The 26,443-nt window shown below is 39.9% G+C and overlaps 2 protein-coding genes across 3 annotated transcripts in view; one reads left to right on the forward strand and one right to left on the reverse strand.

Moving 5' to 3' along the window:
• Positions 1-445: 445 nt before the first annotated feature.
• arf6b (ADP-ribosylation factor 6b) lies at positions 446-3,048 on the reverse strand. The gene is made up of 2 exons (XM_070842030.1): positions 2,962-3,048; positions 446-2,707 (listed from the first exon to the last, which is right to left on the reverse strand). Exon 2 carries the CDS (start codon positions 2,033-2,035, stop codon positions 1,508-1,510), a length of 528 nt encoding a protein of 175 aa, XP_070698131.1. The 5' UTR covers positions 2,036-2,707; positions 2,962-3,048; the 3' UTR covers positions 446-1,507.
• A 9,831-nt stretch (positions 3,049-12,879) lies between these two features.
• aspg (asparaginase homolog (S. cerevisiae)) overlaps positions 12,880-26,443 on the forward strand; it is a 41,376-nt gene continuing 27,812 nt past the window's right edge. The window contains exons 1-16 of one of the 2 annotated variants that reach the window (XM_070841746.1): positions 12,903-13,196; positions 14,849-14,975; positions 16,243-16,354; positions 16,566-16,691; positions 16,782-16,865; positions 17,327-17,453; positions 17,538-17,647; positions 18,522-18,710; positions 18,856-18,969; positions 19,095-19,214; positions 19,337-19,432; positions 20,501-20,664; positions 21,824-21,910; positions 22,420-22,519; positions 22,603-22,668; positions 23,474-24,042. In XM_070841746.1, the coding sequence (XP_070697847.1) occupies positions 12,992-13,196; positions 14,849-14,975; positions 16,243-16,354; positions 16,566-16,691; positions 16,782-16,865; positions 17,327-17,453; positions 17,538-17,647; positions 18,522-18,710; positions 18,856-18,969; positions 19,095-19,214; positions 19,337-19,432; positions 20,501-20,664; positions 21,824-21,910; positions 22,420-22,519; positions 22,603-22,668; positions 23,474-23,509 (1,863 nt within the window). In that variant the 5' untranslated portion in view covers positions 12,903-12,991 and the 3' untranslated portion in view covers positions 23,510-24,042. Of the gene's footprint in view, positions 13,197-14,848; positions 14,976-16,242; positions 16,355-16,565; positions 16,692-16,781; positions 16,866-17,326; positions 17,454-17,537; positions 17,648-18,521; positions 18,711-18,855; positions 18,970-19,094; positions 19,215-19,336; positions 19,433-20,500; positions 20,665-21,823; positions 21,911-22,419; positions 22,520-22,602; positions 22,669-23,473; positions 24,043-26,443 lie in introns of those variants that run through there. The other variant, XM_070841747.1, reaches the window with a different exon arrangement.

Below are 26,443 nucleotides of genomic sequence, written 5' to 3' on the forward strand. Positions count from 1 at the left end.
ACAGCTCAGCATCAACTCAACTATGGCTTTACAACCAGCATGCCACATCCAAAAACAATTCACAGTTCAGCTGTACATCTCTGCTGCCCCTCCAACTCTCACGCAAACGATCATGTGGCTCTGTTGTTGTTCCAAAAAGACCAGCAGTAGGACTTCCTGTTTTGTACATTTTCCCATTTACTGTCAAGGGAACTGAGGCCAACAACTTGGTCTGGGGGTAGCCATAAACCCTTTACGAAATAGCACTGAAACCCAGTGGAATATCAACACTGCAGACTTCTGCTTCGTACTATCTGCATTCTTAAAACAGAGTGTTTTTAATGACTAAGCTCTGCAACTTACTAATAAAACTCTCTTTGGCAAAACGTATTGTGATCACTCGCAGGCCTAATCATGCAAACTGCCTTTAATCCTTGAAAGAAACCCAAAGAACAGACATAACAGATTTAAAATCACTTTTTTAATAAGACATTACAATGACATTGTTCTGTACATGGTTCCCCCAGTCAAAATAGGAGAAAGAGCTGCACCACAGGGTGTCTTCAACATTTCACCGGTAAACAGCTCCCTCCGACTGCACGACAGATGGACTCTGATGTGGGGTTACTGTACTTTCGTACTCATGCTACAGATATAGGCTATCATATAATGTCCCAATACTGAGACTAATCAACTGTGGTATCAGATTGAGAGAGCTCAGAGCTGAATGACATTCCTTTGGAAAGATTGAGTCAACCGACTACATGTTACCCAAAATTAAAAATGCATCCCGACAAGCATGTTTAAAGAGTTACTGGAGGCCTATTTGTTGAATATTCAGCACAATTAAGTATCAAGACATGACACAAAAGGTCAATCAGTAAACTATATAGCCCACATAAGGGGATTGGGAGGGGTAACAAAATGTGTCTGAAGTCTTTCTTTCTTTTTTTTTTCCTCGATGATGTCAAGACTGGTGACAATGAAATGTAAGCAATGGTGAAAATTTTCTTTTTTTCTTGCAGCAGTCAATACCATTGAGAAGAAATACTTTTCATCACAGTACTGTGTTTAAACACATGTCAAAGTCCTTCATGTAGGCTACATGAAATTAAAGATCTCTCCTCAGAACACAGAAAGAGCCGAGTTCAATGCAAGACACCGAAGAACTTTGAAACAAGCTTAAGTCCAAGAATGAAGATAAAAACTTCAGCTTCATTAGAAAAAATTATATAAAACAGGGAAAAGAATAGGCAAAGATGGTGATCTCTGTGGCTTTAACATTAGGACCAATTAATTCAATGAAGCAAACCCCAAAATAATGAATGTGATATAGGCCTGCTACAGAGTACAAGCAAACTTTGAAGCCAGCAAACCCAGTTTAAGATAAATTAGTCATGGGGTAAACGTAGTATTAAAAATAAATGGGAGATAATCAACTTTTTCTTAACCATACTCATTTTTGAGAAGTTATTTGTTACTTGCAACGTTATTATAGTTTTGACCTAAAACAGTCTGCACTCAATCATTAAGATTTGTAATTTGAAGTTAGCCATGTCAAGCCCTCATACAGTCCATCACCTGTGGTAGCACAGGAGGGCTGAACATACCAATTCCTATCTCTGATGCGGGTCAATCCGAGCTTCTCTTGGATTTCATGAGGCTTCATGGCATCCGGAAGGTCTTGCTTATTGGCGAATATCAAGATGATGGCATCCCTCATCTCCCGGTCATTGATGATGCGGTGAAGTTCCTGTCTTGCCTCGTCGATGCGATCCCTGTCCGCGCAATCCACCACGAAAATTAACCCCTGGGTGCCTGTGTAGTAGTGTCGCCACAGAGGACGAATCTTATCTTGGCCTCCAACATCCCAGACGTTGAACTTGACGTTTTTGTAGGTGACAGTTTCCACATTGAAGCCGACTGTGGGGATTGTGGTGACAGACTGTCCGAGTTTCAGTTTGTAAAGGATTGTTGTCTTTCCAGCAGCATCAAGTCCGAGCATCAATATTCTCATCTCCTTGTTGCCGAATATTTTTGAGAGCACCTTCCCCATTTTGAACTCTTGTGCATAAATACTTTGTTCTTAACGGGAAAAAATGTCTGACACTGTGCTGATGATTATTCACTCCGACTATAGTTTAGGATTATGGGCTAACGCGTGAAAACATGACTCAGTAAAGAGCATATATGTGGGGAAAAGTCACAAATGCGCACTCATGTTAAAACCTAACAAACAGTACTTGGGGACTTTCTTTTTTTTTTACTTGAGAGTGTGCGTCCTGTGAAGTGCAGGGACATTAATGTTCAGAGTATCACAATGTTTGCAGGGCCTGCACACAACATGGCACGGTTACATTAAGAACTTGGCAGCAGCTGTTGCAGGACGTTCATTTTGTTGCCCAAATCAACATTAAGCTGCGTGACAAAGACAGGCCGTGGCGATTAAAAACTACAGAGAACAGACAAGGTCTGAGTGTATATGTAAGGCCCCGAGAAAGCCGCGGTACTTGTGAAATCCTTGTGGCGTTTGTGTCTGGCGGTCTTCCTCATCGGGTGCGCCCTTGTTCTCTTTACGGCTACCGGAGGAGAAAAGCAGCTTTTTGCGGCTAGTCCATCAAGCGTCGCGCCGGCTAACTTCACCTCAGTGGAGGGGACGTCTTCGAAAGAAATCCACGGTGACTCAGCAACACACGTATCCACTCATGAAACTCCTCTTCTTGTCCCCCTGAAAAGAGATTTAGGAGGAGGGTCAGACATGCCAAATTAGCAAGCTACCGCTCATGGCTGCTAAAGAGGGCTAGTAAGCTAACATTAGCTGGCTAGCTTGTTGCCTAGCAAGCTAGGCTTAAGCTAACTAGATAACGGTAGTTAGCGGTGGCAAACTAACCGTATCTGAACACAAAATACGGGCGACAGTGAAAAAATGTTTGGCTTACATCTGTCGGAGTTGAACATTTGCTTAAAATATTAGTATTTTACCTCCTATCTCCCCTTCCTGCCTCGATAAATACACCCAGCTCTCGCCTTTCTCCTTTAAGTCGAGCTGGTCGCAGCGCTGCTACACCGGAAAGGTGTGGAGCTGCATTAACCGCTACTTCCTCCCGTCTGCTTCATTCAGCTGCTGCTGCCGCCTGCTACAGCTCTCTGTCTGGGGAGCCCACGACCCACGGGAGAAACAATGAAACACCCAAACTGACATGACATGAAATACCACGTTGAGTCTTTGTACACCATATATCTACTTATTAGTTAACGGTGTGCATAACAAATAAATGCATGTCAGAATGAGCTGCTTTATTCGAAGCTGTGTCCACTAATGACTTAATCACTTTTCAAGAAATATGAAAACGTTTTTGGCAACACGTTGATGAAAATACATGATATAGATAGTTGTTTTTTTTTTTTTTTTAATAATATAGATTTTTTCCCTTCTGAACAGTCTATTGACTCTCTATGTACAGTATTTAAAGGGTAACATCGCCCCCTTGTGGCACTTAAAGTCTGCCTTGACAGTCCTCTGGTGTGCTGAGGGATGTCAGTCAAGTGTTTTATTAACGGAAGTAAAGTATTGTACGGTGGCCGGGAGGTGCAAAACAATTTTACAATACAAGAAACACTTTTACAAAGCTGGAGACAAATTTACATTTTAGAAAACATTTTTAAAAATCAGAAAACAAAATTACATTGCCATAACACATTTACAAGTCCTGAGACAAATTTACATTTAAGAAAACAAATTTACAAGACGTGAAACACTTTTACAAACGCTGAGACAAATTTACAAGTGACGAAACACTTTTACAAGCGGCCGAAACAAATTTACAAGTAACTTTTTCAACCGGAAAGGGAATGTACCGCGTTAATCGGCTTATATATTCGCCACAAAACGGGCAAAAGACCGCTTGACTGCCGTCCATCGTGGGTCGCCATGAACTCCTTATCACTTCCGGTTCTACTCGACAGTTGGTACATTCCCTTTCCGGTTGAAAAAGTTACTTGCGGCCGAAACAAATTTACAAGTAACTTTTTCAACCGGAAAGGGAATGTACCAACACAATGGACGGCAGTCAAGCGGTCTTTTGCCCGTTTTGTGGCGAACATATAAGCCGATTAACGCGGTACATTCCCTTTCCGGTTGAAAAAGTTACTTGTAAATTTGTTTCGGCCGCTTGTAAAAGTGTTTCGTCACTTGTAAATTTGTCTCGGCGTTTGTAAAAGTGTTTCACGTCTTGTAAATTTGTTTTCTCAAATGTAAATTTGTCTCAGGACTTGTAAATGTGTTATGGCAATGTAATTGTGTTTTCTGATTTTAAAAAATGTAAATTTGTCTCCAGCTTTGTAAAAGTGTTTCTCGTATTGTAAAATTGTTTTGCACCTCCCGGCCACCGTAGTATTGCCTTGCCAGCATAGTAGCATGTTGATAAAAGGATTAAAGATTATCAGGGCCTCGTGCGTGTTTTTATTATATTATTATTATATTTATAAATTTGGTCATATGCTTTCATGCTTTTAAATGTTCATTCACCTATTTAACTGGTAAAAAATATGTATATGTAAATGAGTACATTAGTTATTACCTGTATCTGTATGTCACAGTTTTTCATAAGCAATAATTAACAGTAATGTTTACAGTGCATTTTCTTTGAAGCCATATGATAGATAGATGTGCCAAAGAGCAGTGGAAATATGCACAGTAATCTCGCTGTGATAATTACTCCAGGCTGCTACAAAGTAATCACATAGGCACGTGTGCTTAGTATTATTTATTTTTTGATTTATTGATATAGATTATTAATATAGAATTTGAAAGCTAAGATATTAAATACCTCTAGTTTCTAAAACATTGGAGGAAACTTTAACATAGTTCTCAACCCAGAAATAGATCAATCAGAAACACCAAGCAGGAAATGGCAATCTGCCAAGACAATAAAACAGTATATGAAGGAGTTTGGATTCGGTGACCAAGATTTAAACTACAACGGACCATAGAGACCATTACAAGTTGTTAGAATTCAGAAATATAAGTTACAAGGAAAGACTGACAAACTAAGTGAGAGTTGTGCCAGAGTGAGAAAGTTGTGGTAACTTCTGTTTGGGGAATGCAGGAAAACCAACTTTCAGATTTCAATCCATATTTGATGCACACCCGACTTCTTTACACTATAAAATCTCTTAATCAGTGTTTTTAGATCAAATCATGTTTACCTAAATAAATCATTTTCAAATCAGGTCTCTTCAAATGATGTGTTATGGCGTTCAGGACTGATAATCATGAAACTCGGCTTGTTGAGACACTTTGTTAGCTTGCAAACATGGATTGTGTTTAGGTTAAATTCTTTTTTCTCCATTTTTTTTTACATTTGATGACACTTAAATGAGGCTGTTATGTGTTATTACTTGTGTCTTAGATGCGTTTCATAGTCTTCTCTCTCATAAAGATCATTACAATGTCAACAGAGGCCTGTAGGAATATGATCATTAAATACAAGGTCCTCAACTTGTGCCCAGCCAGACAACCTTAGTTACACGTTGTTCCCCATTCTCTTCTGTAGCTCAAGACGGACCAACTTTGTACCAGTTTCATTGGTAAGAAGTCAGACAAGATTAGAATCTAAAAATTCCAAGAAGCTCAAAATATAGACTTGAGTTACTTTGTAAACGTATAGAAGTGAAAATTGCACTTTTAACAACTATGTTTTTAGGTCTGTGGTGATGAGCCTGCAGAGAATTATCACCTGAATCTGTAGCTCTGCTCTGCTTTATGGAGCTTTACAGTGAGCTTCAGCCTAGCACTAAACAATAGAGAGACACAGTGAGAGACTAGCTAGTGAGCAAAGTGGAGCATTTAGCAGCTGTCCTCTACCTCAGGAGTTGGTGGAGGCCAAAAGCAGAGCTAAAAGAAGTGTGAATATTGAATATGCCTCCAGAGTAAATCAGCAAAATTTTACTCATTTACACATACAGCATGACTTCACATTCAAACATACAATTATCACTACAAGTGATGTACATGCACTATAATATATATACAACCCAGCTTTTTTCTTTTTCTTTTTTTGTAGGGTACTCATCCTGGCTGAGGTGGCCTGATGTGATTTAACACCCAAAAAACAAGACCATTCAGCTTAAAATTCAGCTTCCCTTATTTGACTGTCTGACTCATGAAGCGGTTTGCAGTTTACTTTTACTTCTTCTTCCAGTCTCATGCCACTGCTTACAAACCCTTTAAGATCAAAGAATGCAATGTGGTAGAAGAAAGTAGTATTGATCCAGTCACAGGCATCTTTTATTTCCCCCCAATTTGAAATGCTCACAGTGAAACTTTGGCTTCATCCATCAGATTTTATTTATTGGTTAATTTTTTATTTAAAAGTTTTGTTCACATTGACAGGGCTTTTCCAGTGTCTGTGTGAGATGCTTAAGGCCAATGTAGTATAAAGAGAAATTCATGCAAAGTGTGTTTGGTCACAACTAATACAGACAGACAGGCACGTTTCTCTATCATCATGTTCACATTGTCTTGAAGCGGAGGGTAATCCCAATGTTTTAATGAAAACTATTTTATTAGAATCAAAAATTGGACGTAAATGAGTCGCTTATATTTCTGATTCTAAATTCCATGTCCAAAGTGCTTTTCACTGCAGAGGATAATATCAACTTCATTCGTTCAGTCATGTGTTACAAAGTAAATCAGCTCAACCTTGACCAGATACAGAACTGAGTATCTAATTGAATAATCTCATTATCACGTCCAGAACTAATAATCATAAAACCACTCCCTTTGGATCTGTAGTTCCCCTTGGTTTTTTGGAGCTTTATATTTACTTATAGTTTATTGTCTAGCAGATTTGCTATCTCTCTTAGCTTATCTTCAGACGCAGCTGTTTCCAGCGAAAGTGTGGCTAAGTGGTTTTTCTATTTGCCAATCTATGATACGTATTGACCTTCGTTGTCCTTTCATGTAGCCAGCAAAGCACAGCCTTCTTTCCTCAAATCTTAAACTTTCACTTCCTCTTTTAGTCGCATGCTTGTACACCTAAGTATCAAACATCACATTTGTGTAATTATTTACATATAAATACTTATTAGCTGAACTATTTACAAGTTCAAGTTGGAAAAGTCAGCTTCACATAGGCCTATATGCAGAACATTGAGTATGTGGTTTAAAAGTTGACTTCTGAGTTTTAATTACCTAATCCATAAATATTTGGACATTGACACAATTTCCAGCATTTTGGCTCTGTACACCACCACAATGGATTTGAAATGAAACAATCAAGATGTGCTTTAAGTACTTTCAGCTTTAATTTGAGGATATTTACAGCCAAATCAGGTGCCCTCCACCTTTTTAAGGGACCAAAAGCAATTGGACAATTGGCTGCTCAGCTGTTCCATGGCCAGGTGTGTGTTATTCCCTCATTATGCCATTCACAAGAAGCAGATAAAAGTTCATTTCAAGTGTGGTATTTGCGTTTGGAATCTGGTGAGGTCAACTTTCAATATGAAGTCCAAAGAGCTGTCACTATCAGTGAAGCAAGCCATCATTAGGCTGACACATCAAAACAAGCCCATCAGAAAGATAGCAAAAACATTAGGTGTGGCCAAATACCAACTGTTTGGTATATTCTTAAAAAGAAAGAACGCACTGGTGAGCTCAGCAACGGCAAAAGACCTGGAAGACCACAGAAAACACGTGTGGTGGATGACAGAAGAATCCTTTCCCTGGTCAAGAAAAATCCCTTCACAATAGTTGGCCAGATCAAGAACACTCTCCAGGAGGTTGGCGTGTCTGTGTCAAAGTCAACAATTAGACTTCACCAGAGTGAATACAGAGAGTTCACCATAAGGTGTAAACCATTGGTGAGCCTCAAAAACAGGAAGGCCAGATTAGAGTTTGCCAAAAAACATCTAAAAGAGCCTATGTAGTTCTGGAACAACATCCTATGGACAGATGAGACAAAGATCAACTTGTGCCAGAATGATGGGAAGAGAAGAGTATGGAGAAGGGAAGGAACTGCTAAAGATCCAAAGCATACCACCTCATCAGTGAAGCATGGTGGTGGTAGTGTAATGCCGTGGGCATGTGTGGCTGCCAATGGAACTGGTTCTCTTATAGTTATTGATGATGTGACTGCTGACAAGAGCAGCAGGATGAATTCTGAAGTGTTTCGGCAATATCATCTGCTCATATTCAGCCAAATGCTTCAGAACTCATTGGATGGCGCTTCACGGTGCAGATGGACAATGACCCGAACCCATCCTGTGAAAGCAACCCAAGAGTTTTTTAAGGCAAAGAAGTGGAATGTTCTGCAATGGCCAAGTCAATCATCTGACCTGAATCCAATTGAGCATGCATTTCATTTGCTGAAGACAAAACAGAAGGGAAAATGCCCCAAGAACAAGCAGGAACTGAAGACAGCTGCAGTAGAGGCCTGGCAGAGCATCACTAGGGACGAAAACCCAGCATCTGTTGATGTCTATGGGTTTGAGACTTCAGGCTGTCATTGACTGCAAAGGATTTGCAACCAAATATTAAAAATGACCATTTGATTTATGATTATGTTGGTTTGTCCAATTACTTTTAGCCCCTAAAAAATGGGGAGGGCACATACAAAATGTGTTGTAATTTCTACACCGTTCACCTGATTTGGATGTAAATACCCTCAAATTAAAGCTGAACGTGTGCACATTTTGATTGTTTCATTTCAAATCCATTGTGGTGGTGTACAGAGCTGAAATACTGAAAATTGTGTCAATGTCCAAATATTAATGGACCTGACTGTATATTGTCATGTTTATGCTGTCTTATTGCATTCATCATTTCCCATTTTCTTTTGTTAATCACCCCTTCTCTCATTTCAGAGACATTTAATTGTGTCTCTGCCCCGACTGGGTGTCTCATCACCTGTCTGCCCCTCTGTATTTACTGTGTTTTTCCCACCTTCAGCAACAGTCCAGATTTGTTCCTGTGACTAGTGTTCCAGCAGTTTTATCCTATCCTGTTCCTGGTTATTCTGATTCATTCTCTTATTACTGACTTAATCTCAGCCCTACCCTGTTCTGCCTACCTCTGACAGCTTACCTGTGTACCGACCTTTTTACAAATGACAACTATTTATTTAAACTGCCTTTTGTTGAGTCATAGTGAATAGATCTGTTGCAGGTCAATATGTGATACTGAAACATGGTTGGCTTTTTAAAAACTGTGGTCTCTTAATATCTAAATCTGTAATTGTTTTAGAGTCATCATTCAACAGATCAAACCTTTCCTCAGCCAAGGAATGATATGACTATAGGATTACTCAAGAAAGGTGTGACTTCTGGAGTGAAACCAAACATTTTAGTGCAAGTGAGGATGACTGTAATCTAAGATGCAATAATTATATTTTTCTAGGGTGAGTCTCACTAAAGTGTGAGATGCAACTTTATAAATCCATCATTTGGTGCAGCCCATTTGATATCAGTCCATTAAATGGCTGTCATCAGCTTTCATCAGTCATCAGTTTTCGGGTCAGAGGGCTTTGCCCAACCAGACTGCTGTTTGTGTCCTATGTGAAATGAGAACTCAGAGTTGACTTATTTTAACTTGTGTATGTTATATAATGTACTAAACTTAACTTACACCAAGCACTTATTGTACTGTAACTTCATTCATTAAAGTAACATACTAATTTTAGCCCTAACCCTAACATTCATATATGTTGTTTTGGGAGTGCTAATAACTGATGATATGCACCTTGTGGCCTACTGGGCTGTGTCAGAATGGATAACGGGCCGTTCAATAGACTGAGATCAGTGAGGTCAGTGTGTTAAATTGGGAATTGCTTTTTCTGCACCAGACATCCAACATTTTGATTTAGAAGGAAAACACATGTGAAACTACTTGGCTGGGCATCTACTCAATTTAATGTGTACACATCTGCACAATTCGGAGAAAACAGGCAGTTGCCAAATGACTGTCTTGCTGTTTTCATATCTTATGATGCAAGTGACCTTGCTGATCTGTTTCCTAATTTAGGAGTGGCCAAACCAGAGGTGACATGTGGTCATATCTGATCTGTATGTGTCAGATGTGCTAAAGCATTAGTACTTTTATAGCACATAACTACTTTAACTTCACGCCTGTTTTTCCTGGATTCTGGAGGCCATTCCTACCATTTTAAGGTCAAGCAGTACAATCAAAGAAAGTAGAAGTGGTTCAGTGGCAGACATTTTCAACCAATTTGAAATGGTGACAGTGGAAAAACTTCTGTATAATGTTCTGTATGAATTGAGGTTATAAAGTTACACTCCTTAAATGGGATTAGAAATTTTAGATTTATACTTAAATCTACCTACATTGTGTGAGTGTGAGTATAAAAAAGACATTTACATCATGATGATATTGGGGTTTTACATTTCCTCATCATGCTACAATTCTTTTTTACATTTTTAATGACATACAGATGCAACAAGAAGAAATATGACAAACCAGTCAAGAGTTATTTTTCTTGATTAATAGTGTTCCACATGTGTGTCTATGTTAATAGTCATGTCATACGATTTTATTTCTATTCAAAAGTTATGTTTGCCCTGAGTATATAACAGATCGCTGCAAATGTAACACTTTGTTCCATTTAAAGACCTGATTTGCTTCTCTGTTTGCTGTGAATGTAGATTTAGGTAGAAACCCCAATGAACAAGTTGTCAGATATTTTCCTGCAACAATACCTTGAGAGCTTCAAGAATAATTTAACTGATACCTGATTACATCTTATCCTGTAGTATGTGCTTGTAAACCTCACTTCACTCAATGCAATAAAAGAAATTAGAATAAAAACTAGTTTGGAGAGTTCCAAAAAATACAGCATTAATTGGTATGAATGCTTTCAGCATTCACAACATATGTTCTTCTGTTCCAAAAAACAACGCCGCGTTTTTTGACTCACTTCTCCTCCCACACATTATTCAAGGTATCAACTTTCAACATTCAAACTGCAAAACGTGAAGCTCAATCGAGAATCGACCAGAATGACTTTTCACATCTGTAACATTCATAGTTTCCAAAATATTCAATATTTTCTGTCAAAATTTGAATGATTTAGAGTGAAAGGATTTTTTCATTTGATCATGCGTAAAGATTTACTCCACTGCAGAAGATAATATCAACTTTGTTATCTTGGACCATTTATTTGACAATTATTGCTGCAGGTTGAGGTTTGACACATTGAAAATATATCTTTATCTACTGAAATATTTGATGTTGTTATACATTTATATCCCAAGATTTATGAAATGTAATGTAAAGCTCAACCTCATCCGGATACAGAGCTGAATGCCTAATTAAGTTATCTGGTTATAATGTTCAGACCTATTGGTCATGAAACCTATCTCCTTGCTCTTCTACCACCTATATCATGGGTCTCACATGAGCTCAGCTTGCACTGTGACACTGTGATTATCACAATTATCACCTGAATCTGCCACTCCCCTTGACTTTATGGAGCTTTAAAGACAAGATATTTCAGTTCATTGCTTAGCAGCTCCACTGTTTTGTTTAAACTCTGATTGCCCCAGCTTCCAACGAAAGGGAACTTTATGTTGTAATGTAATTGCTAAATCACAGCTTTCTTCACTTCTTCTTTTAGTCTCATGCCTGTATATCATAGTATTCAACAACATACTATATATCGTATATATTATACGATATATGTTACAAATATCACAAGTTATGCATAATACTATACTACAACAATACACCCTCCTCCTGCAAAAAACTAACAGGCAAAAGCCACCATAAGCATGAATAATGAAGAGACAACGTGACTATTGCACTACTAAACTATTAAATGCATTAATGAGCACTTCTTCCACATGCAGTTTGATTGAATGAATTTCAGTTTTTTCAAATTTAACATGTTACTATGTAAACATTGACCACATGGTATTAATAGTTTATAAAAAAAAAAAAACTATGAATACATTGACTCAAGTATTGCAGCCTACTTAAATATAGTTTTTATTTATTATTACCTAATATTAAGGTTTAGAAAAATGCTTTGTTCCAGTAGCCCATTTCTCAGCAGACTGCCCTTGGGTTATTAGTTAAAACTTTGTATATCAAGGTAGAATAGCATGACACCAAGCATTGATTAAACATGATAATATACAACGCACTGTGAAAAATGGCCATTCTGCCTAATGAGTGCTTTTCCTTTTGAAAAGATATTTACTGATAAAGTATTTGTACTTTTGATTACATCTATTTTTAATACAGACATGTTATCTGCACTGGAGTATTTCACTGTGGTATTGCTGCAGTGTTGTGCCATCCACTGGGGATGTGTGTGATAAGTTTCTTTTGAAATTCTGTTGGCTTACTTGCATCACACTTTCCCTGGAAAACAACATTAACAATTAACAGCAAGGGGGTATGAACTTATGCTCACATGCAGTATGCAATAATGAGTGCAGTGGAGAGTATTGGAGCACCACTTCCACTACTACTACTGATGATACATTCAACAACGGTCGAAACTGACATTGTGGTCTAAAGTGTGAACAGCTTGATTCCAAAACTTAAAAGAATTCTTTTAAAGTAAGATATAATGGGTTACAGTGAAGTTAGACTACTTTCTTTTCCCACAGGTGTTATTAATTCATCACCCACTCAAACTTGCATGCATGTCGACAGTATTGTTATGTAGTAAATATTATGCAAAGTATGCTTCTTAGAAACGTATGTTGTTGTTGTTGTCGGTGACGTCAGGTGGGATACTGTCCATCGGTGGTTGGAGGGGGCAGATTTGGAGGAGGGGGGCGCAACGTGAGTCTGCAGGAACAACTGCAGCAATAACGAAAGAGAAAGTTCCGCCCTCCGGTTTCTGCATCACATGATAACGGTGGAAGCAGCTTTCTCTGTATATAAGGCCGGAGTAACGGTGCCGTGTCTCAAGGCGCCTTCTGCACCTGAAGACCACCGCGTTTTCCACTGTTGCAACAAAGTCGACCAGATCACTCTTAAGTCATCATGGCGGACTCCAGCTCCAGCAAACCGATATCCCTCTCCGGGGCTCTATCACTTCCAAAAGTGGATCCGATGGAGGTGCCAGGTGGTCGCACTCTGACTGGTGTCGTCCGAGGAAGGATCCCAAGGTCAGCTGCTCCCCCCGTCGAGGTCCGTGTCCTGGTCATCTACACCGGAGGGACCATCGGGATGAAACTTGGTCCCGACGGTAGGTTACTCGTTGTGCTGCTATTTCTCTTCCCTGTATCACGGGTAAAGTGCACAGTGGTGGGTTTGGAACTGCTTGACAACAAAACGCGTCTTAATGTAGTGCTGCAACAAACCGACAGCGCATATAGATTAAATAAGAAAGTTAGACTAATGTGATCACAAGCTTCCCCTTCACTGGAGACCGTCATCTACACTGATTTATAGTGAATGTCAGAGTGAGGCTATTCTCTCAATGAATAACTACATGTTGACATGAGGTATTAGGCAACATCTTCAGCAAGTATTCAAAGGTCCTGCCAGCCTCCTGTATTAAATGGCATTCCTTTAATGGCTTTGCAGGATTTACACCCCCCCATAAACATAATAAAGTTTTATTAACTTAAGTTTGTACAAGGTCTTGAAAGTCTGTAAAAGGCTTAGTTTTAATTGTCATGCATTTTTGGTTAGGAATATGCTTGAATTTGAATATATTCCTTGAAAAGTGCTTGATTTTCAACGTAACCTGGTGTTACATTTACACAACCACTGATATAAACTGAAAATCCTATTAGAAATGAAATGGTCCCATTGTCATATTTAGTGTGAATGTTGTTTCAGCATACAACTTTTGCTATGACTTTTTTAAAACATTTGAAGTCTACGGGACAAATCTTCAAATCCTCGTTTCTACACAATTTATACATCAAAATGTAGACAAATCTGTCCTCTTCATGATCATGTAATTATTTCAACTGTTGGACTCACGGTTTACAAATTCTCCCCAAAAAGCAACAGGAGACCACTACAACTCCCTCATTCACTCTAATGTTATTTTGGCTCTGAGACTTTTGACCAAAACCACAAAGTTTGGACTTTTTAAACTGTAATTTAGAGGTTATTTCTAAACTTTATCAAAACAAATTACACATCTTCAGCAAAGTCTTCTGCTGCTCACGGTGACATCGGTTCAGCTCTATGACCTACTGTTTTGAGCCGAGGGTTTGTTAAAGTGGCTCCTCCACAGCGCTCTCAACAGTTAGGCTCCTCAGGGATCGGGGTGGAGCCTTGACTTCCTGTTAAAGCAACAAAAGCAAACTCCAGTCACAAGGACCGCTGCTATTCTTATGAGAGTGTGTCGTTTACATTTAAGTGTTTGTAAAGCCGACAGACATAAGTTAATTAATGTATAAGTATACAAATATACTTTTATATATATACTTTTGCATCTACAAAGTACGAGATATTACACATACAGTCAGAACATGAATCCCCCTCCAAGAGGCTTCTTGGATGTCTCTTGTTTTAATTGAAGAGTTTCTGCAGACGTTCATTCAGGGTGCACAAAACCACAAGTCCCCCACAGCAGCACTAGTGATGTGCCCACTTTTTAAAAAAATTAAAGCTCTTGAAAATACACCAGGTTCAGTTGCCTAAAAACTCTAACCTCAGTATCTATAAGAATCACAACTTAAATAGATTTTTCAGTCCTGCCACAATGACATTTCTTAGATTCACCACTAGAGTTCAGTATGAGACTGTTGTGTGGTGTTGAGATGATAATAAAGTTCCTGAATTGCTGCTGATGAGCAGTGATCCCACACAGAGCAACCTAGGAAATATTACTAACTCTACATATCGATTGCTCCTCTTTTTCTCTCTCTGTAACCACAGGACTGGTCCCAATACCCAATTATCTTGAGCAGAAGTACCTGCCCACGATGCCCATCTTCCACGATGAGGACTACGCCGTGAAGCACCATGTGCGTGAGCGCTACGGTCCGCACACCTTGGTCCTGCCGTAAGTGTACCCACAATCCCTCTGTGCTCAGTCAGCACATAGTTATAACTTAAAAAATACAATAACCTGTGTTCTGCTCTTCACACTCATATGATCTTGTCTACAGGGGATTCATGTTCTGACTGTATGTGTAACATCTCGTACTTTGTAGATGCAAAAGAAGTATATTTGTATACTTATACATTAATTAACTTAACTTGTCTGTCAGCTTTACAAACACTTAAATGTAAACGACACACTCTCATAAGAATGGCAGTGGTCCTCATGACTGGAGTTTGCTTTTTTTGCTTTAAAAGGAAGTCAAGGCTCCACCCTGATCCTCTATATCATGGGTGCTGTAGTACTGGTAGCATTTTGAGAGTGGTTTGAAGTTTCTGCAGTCTGTAAGACTCAAAGTAACGGTGTGTTTGTCTGACAGGAAATGCATGTTGACGTGTAAAATACCAGGAGGGATACAGGAGCATGGGGCTGTGTATTATCACCAATATTTTCGTGTCTTTTACTTGTGACAGTTTTCTCAGCTGAGTCTCTCAGTTGATTTTGACTAATACTAAACATATTGTAACATTATATTACAATTTAGTTTTAAGATAGACATGTTAACATGCTTTTACTTTTAATTTCCTTTAATTTTAATTTTCAGCACGATTTACTGTATAATATTTGTTCATTCTTCAGTGGGCATAATGTTAATACCAACTGAAGTAGGCTCACGTGTGAGTCTAATGGCCATACTGTTGATAGTATGCAGCTGCACAGCCTATATTGAAAAAGGCAATTAGTTTATTGATTTATTGAAAAGCTTTATTCATGTGATGTTGAGAGGCAGAGCCACAAGGCCGTTTTGTCCCCCCACCTCCAATCTTCTTCACTTCTTGAGTCCTCACACACACAGACATTCATTATTCTTAAACTATGAGGCATCTTAGCACGGGTATGCTAATGTGTGGCTTTGCTACACCTTAGGGCACACTGCCAGATAGATGAATAATTGGTGATTTGAATAGTGTTTTCTTGTGGCCCTTTGGCTTTAAGATTATCAACAACATATGTTTGAGGGTCATGTGTGGACTCAAGGCTAATTAAGGCTACTGTCTGTGGGACCCCTGGTTAGATAATAGATAATAGATAATAACCATTTGCTTATTCAGTTTATCTTTTTGTGTTTTGGAGTGAACGCCTGCATTTGCAAACACTGAAGCTGATAAAATGATTAAATTTGTGTAAATAATGACCAAAAGTAATTAATAACTTGTCCACCTTCCAGGGAGAGTGACCAGAAAAAGATGATACTTTACACTATCATGGAGTACTCCCCGTTGCTGGACTCCTCCAATATGACCCCAGCTGACTGGATTAAAATTGCAACAGACATCGAGGTATTTGCTGATGGATCCATTTTGTTGCTAGGTTTTTGTCTGACTCCATTTCTAAATAAGCACTTCATAATTTACATTTTTAAAAGCTAGACATAGATCATTCTTATAATATTCACGTTGCTCATGAAATGCAGCTGATACTATGGTAGGAAAAATGTATTTACATTGGCATCTAAAATGACCCACATATGTCTTTTTTGTCGGACTCCAGAAAAACTACCAAGAGTATGATGGTTTTGTGGTCCTCCATGGCACAGACACCATGGCTTACACAGCCTCTGCTCTGTCCTTCATGTGTGAACATTTGGGCAAACCAGTCGTTATCACTGGCTCACAGGTAAGACCTGCTGTCCTCACTAGTCATACAAACAAAAAGACAAAATGTCCCTGCAGCACGTGTCGTAACATGAAACATGCTCGTCTCCAGGTGCCTATCTATGACCTGAGGAACGATGGCAGAGACAACCTGCTGGGGGCGCTGCTGATTGCTGGCCAGTATATCATTCCTGAGGTGAGGAATTCAAGGTTGCCTGCATGATGTTAGATTATTATAGAAATTTCATTTGGAAGGAAAGTTAGGGATTGCTCTATTTGTGAATGTGACACTAAAACGGTGTAAAGATGAGACTAGATGATCATCAGCAGTGGCTTTCTTTTGTGAGCTTTCCTTACTGTCACAGTTTTATATGTTGGGTCGATGAATAATAATTGAATGAAGAACTTGTTCGATGAGACTGTGTTTCGCAATACTGAACAATTTCAAGAAGAGGAAGAACTCAGAGAAGTGTTATCTATGTCTACCTGTGCATGACCAAAGTGTGCAATTTATTGAATCTGCATTGAGGGAATTTGCTGAAACAGACTAATATATTTTCATTGATGGTCATTTTGTAATGAGTTAATGCAATCTTTCAATCCATGTCTACAGAAGAGCAAATATTGTGCACTAAATGTGTCTTTGTCTCTTTTCAGGTGTGCCTTTATTTCTACAACAAACTCTACAGAGGGAATCGTACCACCAAAGTGGATGCTGGGAGTTTTGCTGCATTCACCTCTCCTAACCTGCGTCCACTGGCTGCTACTGAAATTGATATTACAGGTGAGCCCAGTCGGCCTGTCACTTTTCTTCCGATGTCCAGAAGAGCCTTTTTAAAAAAATCTTTTCCTCCATTTCTTCCTTTAGTTGACTGGGATATAGTGCTGAAGCCAAGCACAGAAAAGTTTCAAGTCAGCACTAAACTGGACCGCAACATAGGTCTGCTCAGGCTGTTCCCAGGAATCACTGCTGCTACTGTAAGCCACTCAGCTCCTGATGATGATATAAATCAAGATTTTCCTTCTGAGTGAATTAAAATGTAATTAAAGACATGTTCCTTAAAGGTAACTGGCTGCTCAAAACAGCTGTGTTGTCTAACAGCTATTAAATATAGTTACATTTAATTCAGTCGTGCTGTTACTTATCTTCCGTCTTCCTGGTCATGTTAACTGCCATCAAAGCTCAAAGCCCAGAGAAAGATGAGAAGGAGTTATGGGCCATGACCAATCAACCTGTAAAGGAGGAGGATTGGCATAGATACTGTAACATTTAGCTGCACCTCCCCCTGCTGGGAGAGTGTGTTTACTGTCTCAGTCTGCTCCCATTGCCCAGCTCGGCTATCAAGACTTCCTTACAGACTTTAACTGCCTTACGCAGCCCAGTTTTGATTAGGCACCAGGCTCTCGTGTGGCCACTGTCTCTGCAGTATGAGAGCTTCTGTCAAACTGCTTATCTCATCAAAAAATGGTGACTGAACCTGGCGTTCTTAACGTCACCTTCTTTTCAGATTTTATGGTAACTGCTCTTGTCTTGCCAAGTGACTTTATGCTTGCTAACACCTTCAGATTAATTGCTCTCCTTCCTGCCATTGGAGTCATCTGCCATTCTAGTCATATGTCATGGCTAATGATGTGGTACAGGGCCTCCTGGTGCCAGCCGAGCCAACCAGTGACTGAGATACTGGTTGCATAGACAGCACCAGATGGGCTTTAAGGAGAGTGGATGGTCTCATGCATTGGAGAGAAATAACATGGAATACTAATTCCTCAATTTCATTCTGCATAGCTGAGCAGCCAGTTTATTTGGTCATAAATTTCGGGAGTTGTGAATCCTTGGTATATCTCTGTCCAGGTGAGGGCTTTCCTGCAGCCGCCCATGCAGGGTGTGGTCCTGGAGACATACGGCAGTGGAAATGCCCCTGATAACCAGAAAGAACTCTTGGATGCACTGGAGGAAGCTATCAAGATTCGACATGTCATCATAATCAACTGCACCCAGTGTCTGAGGGGGACTGTGTCTGCATCTTACGCCACTGGCGAGGTACATCATGTCACCCACTAGTTAATCCTGACCCACTTTACATTTTGTGAATGATTTATTTCCTGAGTAAAAAAACAGAAGGATTATCTAGTTGATAGGAGACTTGAGAACCAATCACAAATATCCTACTTCTGTGACTTCTCAGGCGTTGAAGAAGATAGGGGTGTTAGCTGGTGGTGACATGACCCCAGAGGCTGGCCTGACGAAGCTGTGCTACGTACTGGCCAAGAATGAGCTTGATCTAGATGCCAAGAAAAAGGTTGGTGTCTACACTCAAAAGTGATATCACATTTAATGCTTTATTCTCTTAAAGTACCTCCACAAAAATAATAGTTATCACCAGCAGCAGAAAAGTGACCTGCGTGTATATTTATCACTGTCCAGATGATGGGTGAGAGCCTGCGAGGTGAGATGACTCCTCAGTTAGCGGACGCTAAGCTGTGTCTGAGCGACAGCCGTTTCATCCAGGTCATCGCCAAGTCTCTGAGCATCACCTGCAAGGAGGTGAGGGCACCACCAATGTGCATGAGTTAAACAGTGTGACTAACTCACACTTCACCAAACAAACTATCTCTTTTCATTGGGCAAGTTCGTAGTTTTCTGATTAAAGTCTGTGGTGTCTACAGGAGCTGGAAGCCATCCGTGATGCCCTGACTCCCCCACTGGCATGTGCTGCTGCTAAGCTTGGAGACATAGACGCCTTAGAAGCTCTAAGGGAAATGGTAAACAACCCTACAATCTCTACCTCTCGTTTGCACAGCTGATAATCATTACCTGGCTTTCATTGTTTGCCAATAATGTAATAACCCTTTCATACACACACCCTGGGATTTGTTTCAGGGAAATGTCCTATGCACTCTCAGCCTTCCTGTATTGTCATCATCAGACCTTCTGTGGCTGTGACACAGCTTAGCGCTAAATTTGTATCCCAGCAGAGCAACATCCAATGCAGGTTATCTCAATCTCAATCAGTTTGCTAATCAGAGTCAGTGCACCCAGCTGAACCGTTCACACTGATGGTTCACCAGCAAAATACTCAGGGTCACTCTTTGTGCAATAGAGGGGTAAGAGAGACACACAGGCACAATGGCGTGCTAGAGTGGTCAGGTGTACATGTTTGTATGTGGCTTGGATGGTGAGTACTTGTTATACTTTCATTGGACATGTTTAAAGTACCGTCTTTATGTCCTTAAGCTTAGATAAACGCTTGAAAGTTAAATGAAGCTCAATTGTTGTTTGATACATTTTCCCTGCTTGTGACGATCTTCTTTGTCTTTTACTTGGTTGGTGCCTCTTTTCTACAAGTGCTGCTGAACAGCTGTGTGGAAGGTTACAAAAATTGCACCGTTTATTAAACGAAGGCTGGCGATATTCTATATTCTCGTTATTGTCAACACAGCCGATAAAAAATCGAAAATCAACAATGTGTCTCTCAATGACTCCATACTACAGCACACATATAGATTCATGTTAAACAGCTTGGTACTGTAGCCTCTCAAACATGGACAAAATAATGTTGTATTTACAGCAGCAGGATGGAGTATGTAGGATGGACTTATTGCAAACTATAATGCCCAGACTCATTGTAATGAACACACATGTCACCAAGTGCAGGGTTGTGTGTTTAATTGTTTCTGGTCAATAATGTTGCTGTCTGGCATGGAGGGGAAACTTTATCAGATAATACTTATTAATCTACTAGGATCAATTCAATGCTGTTTTTGTTTTGTGTTTTTTCATTTTATTTCAGCTTTGTTGATAGAGTTATTTCATGTTTTCCTCTGTCACAGGGCGGAAAGTTGTTCCTGGCTGACTACGATGGACGTACACCCCTCCATGTTGCCGCCTGTGAGGGCCACCTCAAAGTGGTGCAGTACCTACTGACTCAAGGCGCTACGGTCTATGCTAAAGATCGCTATGGGGACACACCCCTGTCTAATGCCGTTCGCTTCAGGTAAGACTGAGTTTAAATGCCTAATGTGTTTGTTTCTATCTTACTGTTAAAGTAATAGTGTCATTTATGAAGTTACAAACAAAAATTTGTTTCCTGAAAATATGTTGTTAATAGCTGCTGTAGAGGTGACTTCATTAAATGAGCTGCTACAGCAAAGGAAATCTTGCTCTGCTTTAATGGCAGGAAGGGAGCAACAGCTGTCAGAGGGGGGTTGAAACCAGGGGAGCAGCTCATAATGGAGTTTAGAGGCCAGGCAATAATTATGAAGTAATTAGGCTAATTGTCATCTGACAGTGTAGACGGTGTTTATTTTTACCAAAGCTGTTTTTTTTTTCATTTTTGTCATTCATTGACATTACTCTAAAAGCCTACCAGGGAGAAGCCACGTCTAATGTTTCAGTTTTAGAGCTTTGCTGAGCCTCAGGGTGAAACTGTTGTATGTGTCAACGCTGTGCCAAATGGTTGGTTTCCTATTTTGACGGTTGGCACTGCAAGTATGGACTTGTTTCCTTTGTGATGGTGGAGGGATGAATTGGAGCACGAACACCTGCCGTTGCACCCAGCTCTCCTCAGCTTGCTTTGCTTTTCCTAAATGTGTTAATGTAATGACCCTAAGTCATAAAACTGGAGCTTTGAGGTTTGTCAGCATGTCAGCGTGTCTGATGCACTTTGAATGACACTAACTTTTCTGAGTACACTGCAGCCTGATGCCCATATAAGGAGTGTCAGAGATCATCAAGAAAAAGGGGTTAAATATGGGGAGTGTCTTCTGAACCAGTCCTACCAACCTGCTCCCAGTTTCACAGATGAGAGATACAGGCTTCTGAACACAACAGGATGTCCTCCAAGTCCTTTTAACAGTTTCTATGTCAGTGGCTCAACATTCCTCTTAATAATTAAGCATAAAATTTAACTCTTGGTTAACTTATCACTTTGCAAACTCATCAAAAAAAAGTTGAATGTCAAAAGTTTAGAATTGATAGCATTCAATTAAACTGTTAGACAACAACATTATATCTAAATTATGCCTCTTAACAGGATTCAACAAGTTGTTTCTTGTATCAGCTGACTTTAACAGAGTAATATGCTAGTAGTATTTCTATATCACATAAACAGTAATAAATGTATGGTTCTATTGCTTGTCCTCTAATGAACTCAGGCACAAGGAGGTTGTGAAGCTGATGAGAAAGACTGGAGCCCACTTCTCCAGAGACAAGCTGGAGGAAGCAGGAACAGAACTGTGCCGGTGAGACACAGAAAAAGCAAACAGCTCACACATGCAGTCACAAATTTCTCAGTCGCTCAGCCATCCACCGTGACCCATCCTACATAGCTGACACAGGTACAACCAGTTACCCCACTGTTACACAAACTATAGGAATGCCCCCTGGCAGCATAGCTTTGGATCTGTTCTGCATCTCTAGTGACGGCAAGTATCTGACACACTGGCTGGCTCCTGTTACACTCAACGGGTTTTGTCAGGACTTTTCCAATTCACAGTCTCAGAACACAAACCTTTTGTAAGGTACAACAAGCATGGCTTGTGTTGCTATTAAGATAAAGCAGATAAAACACCTGTGAAACATAAAGGCGATCATAAATGATTTCTTCCCTTGATGTGCTTGCCCAGTTTCTTCTTCATCGTTCATCATTCTTCTTGCCCTCCACCCAGTGTCTATTTGATCGTGTCTCTAACACTCAGTTTGGGAAATAGATCCCTTTACAGTAATACCTCTGTCATTTCCTGTGTGTCAGCCTGGCAGCCAGCGGTGACCTGGATGGCCTGGAAGTCTGGAGCCTCGCTGGAGCGGATCTGAGTAAACCTGGCTATGACGGACGGACAGCAGTTCAAGTGGTGGGCTTTAGGGACATGTAATCCACTTAAATAAAGTAAAGTAAAACCCCCTCTAATACATTCTTTTCTCATGCTTCACACAGGCCCAAGCTCTTGGCAAAAGTGGAGTGCAGACCTTTTTGGACCAACTCATAACCAGTAAACCCAGGGTAACCATCTCCTGCATTCTAACTTCTTTATTTCTGTTTCTTTCGTGCCAAAAACCCACAGCTATTAGTTAATATTCATAGTGGTGTAACACTCAGATTGGTATATTATTGTCTTTCAATTAGATGTTTGTCTTTTATTATTTCAGACAGAATTTGGTGAATGTAATGAATATGAATAATATGATGAGGTAAATGAGATGCAGTGAGCATGCATGTTTGCCAATATTTCCTATATTGATGACGAGATCCACTTTAGCATGACAGCTTTGGCTCCCCTTCATCGCTGTGTACATCCCCTTGTGCTTATTATAAATCCATCCATCCATCCATCCATCCATTTTATAAACTGCTTATCCTGCTCAGGGTTGTGCGTTGTGTTTCCAAGCATGCACAAAAGGCAGGTTCCACCCCTGGATAGGTCACAGTCTGAAACACACAAACAAAAAAAACTACAAGCAATTTAGAGCTGCAAGTTCACCTGGCTCCCAGAGGAAGCCCATGCAGACAGTGAAAAATCACCAAACTCTACACAACAAGGGCTAAGTTAGCCCAGCTAAGGTTCAAACCAAGGACCCCCTTGCTAGAGACAGTACCCAAGTGATCTTATAACTGTTATTGATAAATAATAAGTCTAAAAAGAAAAAAAAAGTTTTGGGAAGCAACCATCACCTTTACCTTTTGAAGTCTAGCTAAGCATGCCAGTTTGCAAGCATGTGTGTGTGTGTGTGTGTGCATGTGTGTGTGAAACCCCTCTCACCTCCCCAGTGCTCCACATTAAAATTCTGTCTTTTTGTCTCCATGGCAGAGCGGTGGAGTGATTGAGTTCATGCCAACCCAATAGGTAGAGCTGATGCCACCTCAACCAACAGGAATCGTCCTCCGCCATCCTCCACGCCAGCCACCTTCCTCTTGAACACACTCACTTTGAATTACTGCACAATGTCTATATGTACTGTTAAAAGCCATCAGTGTTTTTCCCTCCAAACCCATTACAGCACAATGTTGTGCAACCACTGCCTTGGATGCCCAGTGACCAAAAAGGGCAATGCTAGATGTATGTTTATGTTTGACTATTGCACAGAATGAGGAAACATGATCCCGCTGAATGTTTTAATCAAATGCTTTTGCTACTAAGTATGAACAACGTACAAAGTTATTGTGAAGTTCAAGTTGCTTCCATCTGGCTGCAGATACAATCTAACAAGATGCAGACCAATAGACTTAAGAACTAATGTACCTGCAACCATTAACCTTTAAAACTAAGATTTCTGTTTGTTGATTGTACTCGTGTTTTGTTCGACTGTGATAATATGGCTACTGCTGACTGTACAACAAATTGCGCTTCGGGGATATTAAAGACAACTTTGCACTTGACCCAGAGTTTGTACAAATCTTCAAAGTTTTGAAAAGGGTTCATTTTAAGTGCATATTGTCAAGGTTAGGAATATGCTTGGATTTTCAACATAATCAGGTGTTTTATCAACACAATCACGCGGTTTAAATATTTGAATACTTTGGATGAAACGGTCCTGTCTTCATATTTGTTTGTCTCCTGGTGTCACAGGAGACGCAGAGCAGACTGGAGCTGGCTTGACTGAAGTGAAAAGGGTGTTCTTTTCTTTCCGCCTATACAGTCTATGGTTCCACTCTGCGTCTGATATAAACCAGGTGTCATGGGCGCGCCCTCTGTGTATGCATGCACATTGAAGATAACCAGCTAACTATTGCACCTTCACATCAACAACAACAGAGCTGGTGAATTTTCATATCTCTCTAGCAACATGCCAGATTGTCGTTTTAATAATAACTAACCAAAAAATATGTTTAAAAAGTGGCTTTGAGTGAAAAGAATTTGTCCAAACAAAGGGCGTAGTAAGCTTTGAACCAGGGACCTTTGGTATATACAATATAGATTCTATCCACTGAGCTACAAAGTTAATTATTTATTACTTACATTCTGACCTGAATACAAGACTATGCAACCACACTGTCAAATAACCTCATTACACGTTCATACGACCATGCATATAAAATGGTAGAGAGCGCCCCCTACTGGATATAATCCTAATTACACTGCAGTCAGGGTTTTATGTCTATCTATCTATCTATCTATCTATCTATCTATCTATCTATCTATCTATCTATCTATCTATCTATCTATCTATCTATCTATCTATCTATCTATCTATCGTATTAATTTGTGTACTGTAAACCGTCCTGAATGTTGTCTGTCACAGATTCTATGATGATGTGTTTAGACAAAGTATGGCATTTTTCACACATATACAGTTGCACTCAAAAATGTTCAACCTCCATTGCAAATTAGGTGTTGAACAAACCCTTAGAACAAACCCTTAGCCAGTCCGGGTATTTGATGTTGGGATTAACTGGGATTACAGCAGATCCATCACTTTCTGCACGCACATGTTTTATGTTCTTAAATGTTATGAAAAAGAGTAGGCCCATCTTAAGCAGACGTTCAGTTTGTATCTCATCATCCTAGGTTCATCATCACAGGATATTGCCCCTGTGGAAGCACAATATGACAGTATGAGTTTCTGTGACACTGTAGCAATGATTAACATAGCGCTCTCTTTCCTCTTACTGTGTTTTATTGTGTGAATGTTTCCTTTAAATTCCAAAACATCTCAGGATTGTGTGGCAGCAGTCAGGGGCATCTCCTTCCCACTCCCTACAGCTGAGTTTAGATTGTCAGGTCACTATATGTGAGTCCCCAGCTCCACCCTCTCTTTTCTGTTCTTTGCAGCCAGAGCCCAAAACTTTCACTGATGCGAAGCCAATGTCTCTCAGGGAGTACTTGGTTGAAAGGCCCACAAAGCTGGGGCGGCCATTGTTAACTGGGTAGGTTGTTGCTCTGCAGCCTCCAGCAACAGAAAAGAATAAGAACAACATAAAAATACAATTGTCGGAGTCACCTGAGTAGTAGTATTGATTGGCAGTGTAGCAACTGCCTGAAATTTGTAAAATGTGGACACCTTCCCACTGAAGTTGTTGGTAAAATCCCATTGATTCATCTGGAATCAGAGACTGTTCAGGTTGATATCAAATCTCATTCTGTTGAGCTACTTTTTTATTTGAATTCTTTAGTGAGTTTTTAGTAAAGATGATTTTAAAGATTGATTTTCATTTGGAGCTTTCTGATGAAGTTATAGTTGGATGTGCATTTTTGGCAAAGTTTTTGATCTTATCTATTATTTGGTTAAATTTAAGCTATTTTCAAACTTTGACAAGAACAGTGCCAGTTCTGGTTGCATGTAGCACCAATGTGGTCTGCAGCAAACTTGTTGTTTTTCAGTCAATCCCACACACTTTAGCCTTGAGATGTGAAACTCTTTGTGAAGACGGTCTGACAACACACGCGCACACAAACACATCCTTGTGTAGTCTGGCACAGACACTGACCTCCCATCCTCTCGCTGCCATGCAACAGTTCTCTACTGCAGAAGAAAAATATGGAAATATGGCTGTAAATTTGATAATGGCATTTGCCCAAAATACTTCTCTCCTCATTTTGCCAAGTAGACTGATGGGTTAAACCATGTGTCAAAAGGATGATCTAATTAAAAACAGTGCAGCTACAGCAAAAGCATTACTGACCAACATAGTGTGAGGATGTGGTGTGAAAAGCAACGATGATAATGGCACCCTATTTTTGAGCTATGAACATGGACACTTTTCTTATCACCCAACAAATGGAGGAGCAGAGAAAATGGCACCCTGATGGCAAACAGGTCTCCCTTAGACTAAGGTACTC

Source organism: Pempheris klunzingeri, chromosome 13 (assembly GCF_042242105.1).
Source record: "Pempheris klunzingeri isolate RE-2024b chromosome 13, fPemKlu1.hap1, whole genome shotgun sequence".
Taxonomy (NCBI): domain Eukaryota; kingdom Metazoa; phylum Chordata; class Actinopteri; order Acropomatiformes; family Pempheridae; genus Pempheris; species Pempheris klunzingeri.

What these genes read in the sequence shown, in the direction of transcription:
- arf6b (XM_070842030.1), bottom strand. Translation starts at nt 2,035, where the DNA reads ATGGGGAAGGTGCTCTCAAAAATATTCGGCAACAAGGAGATGAGAATA.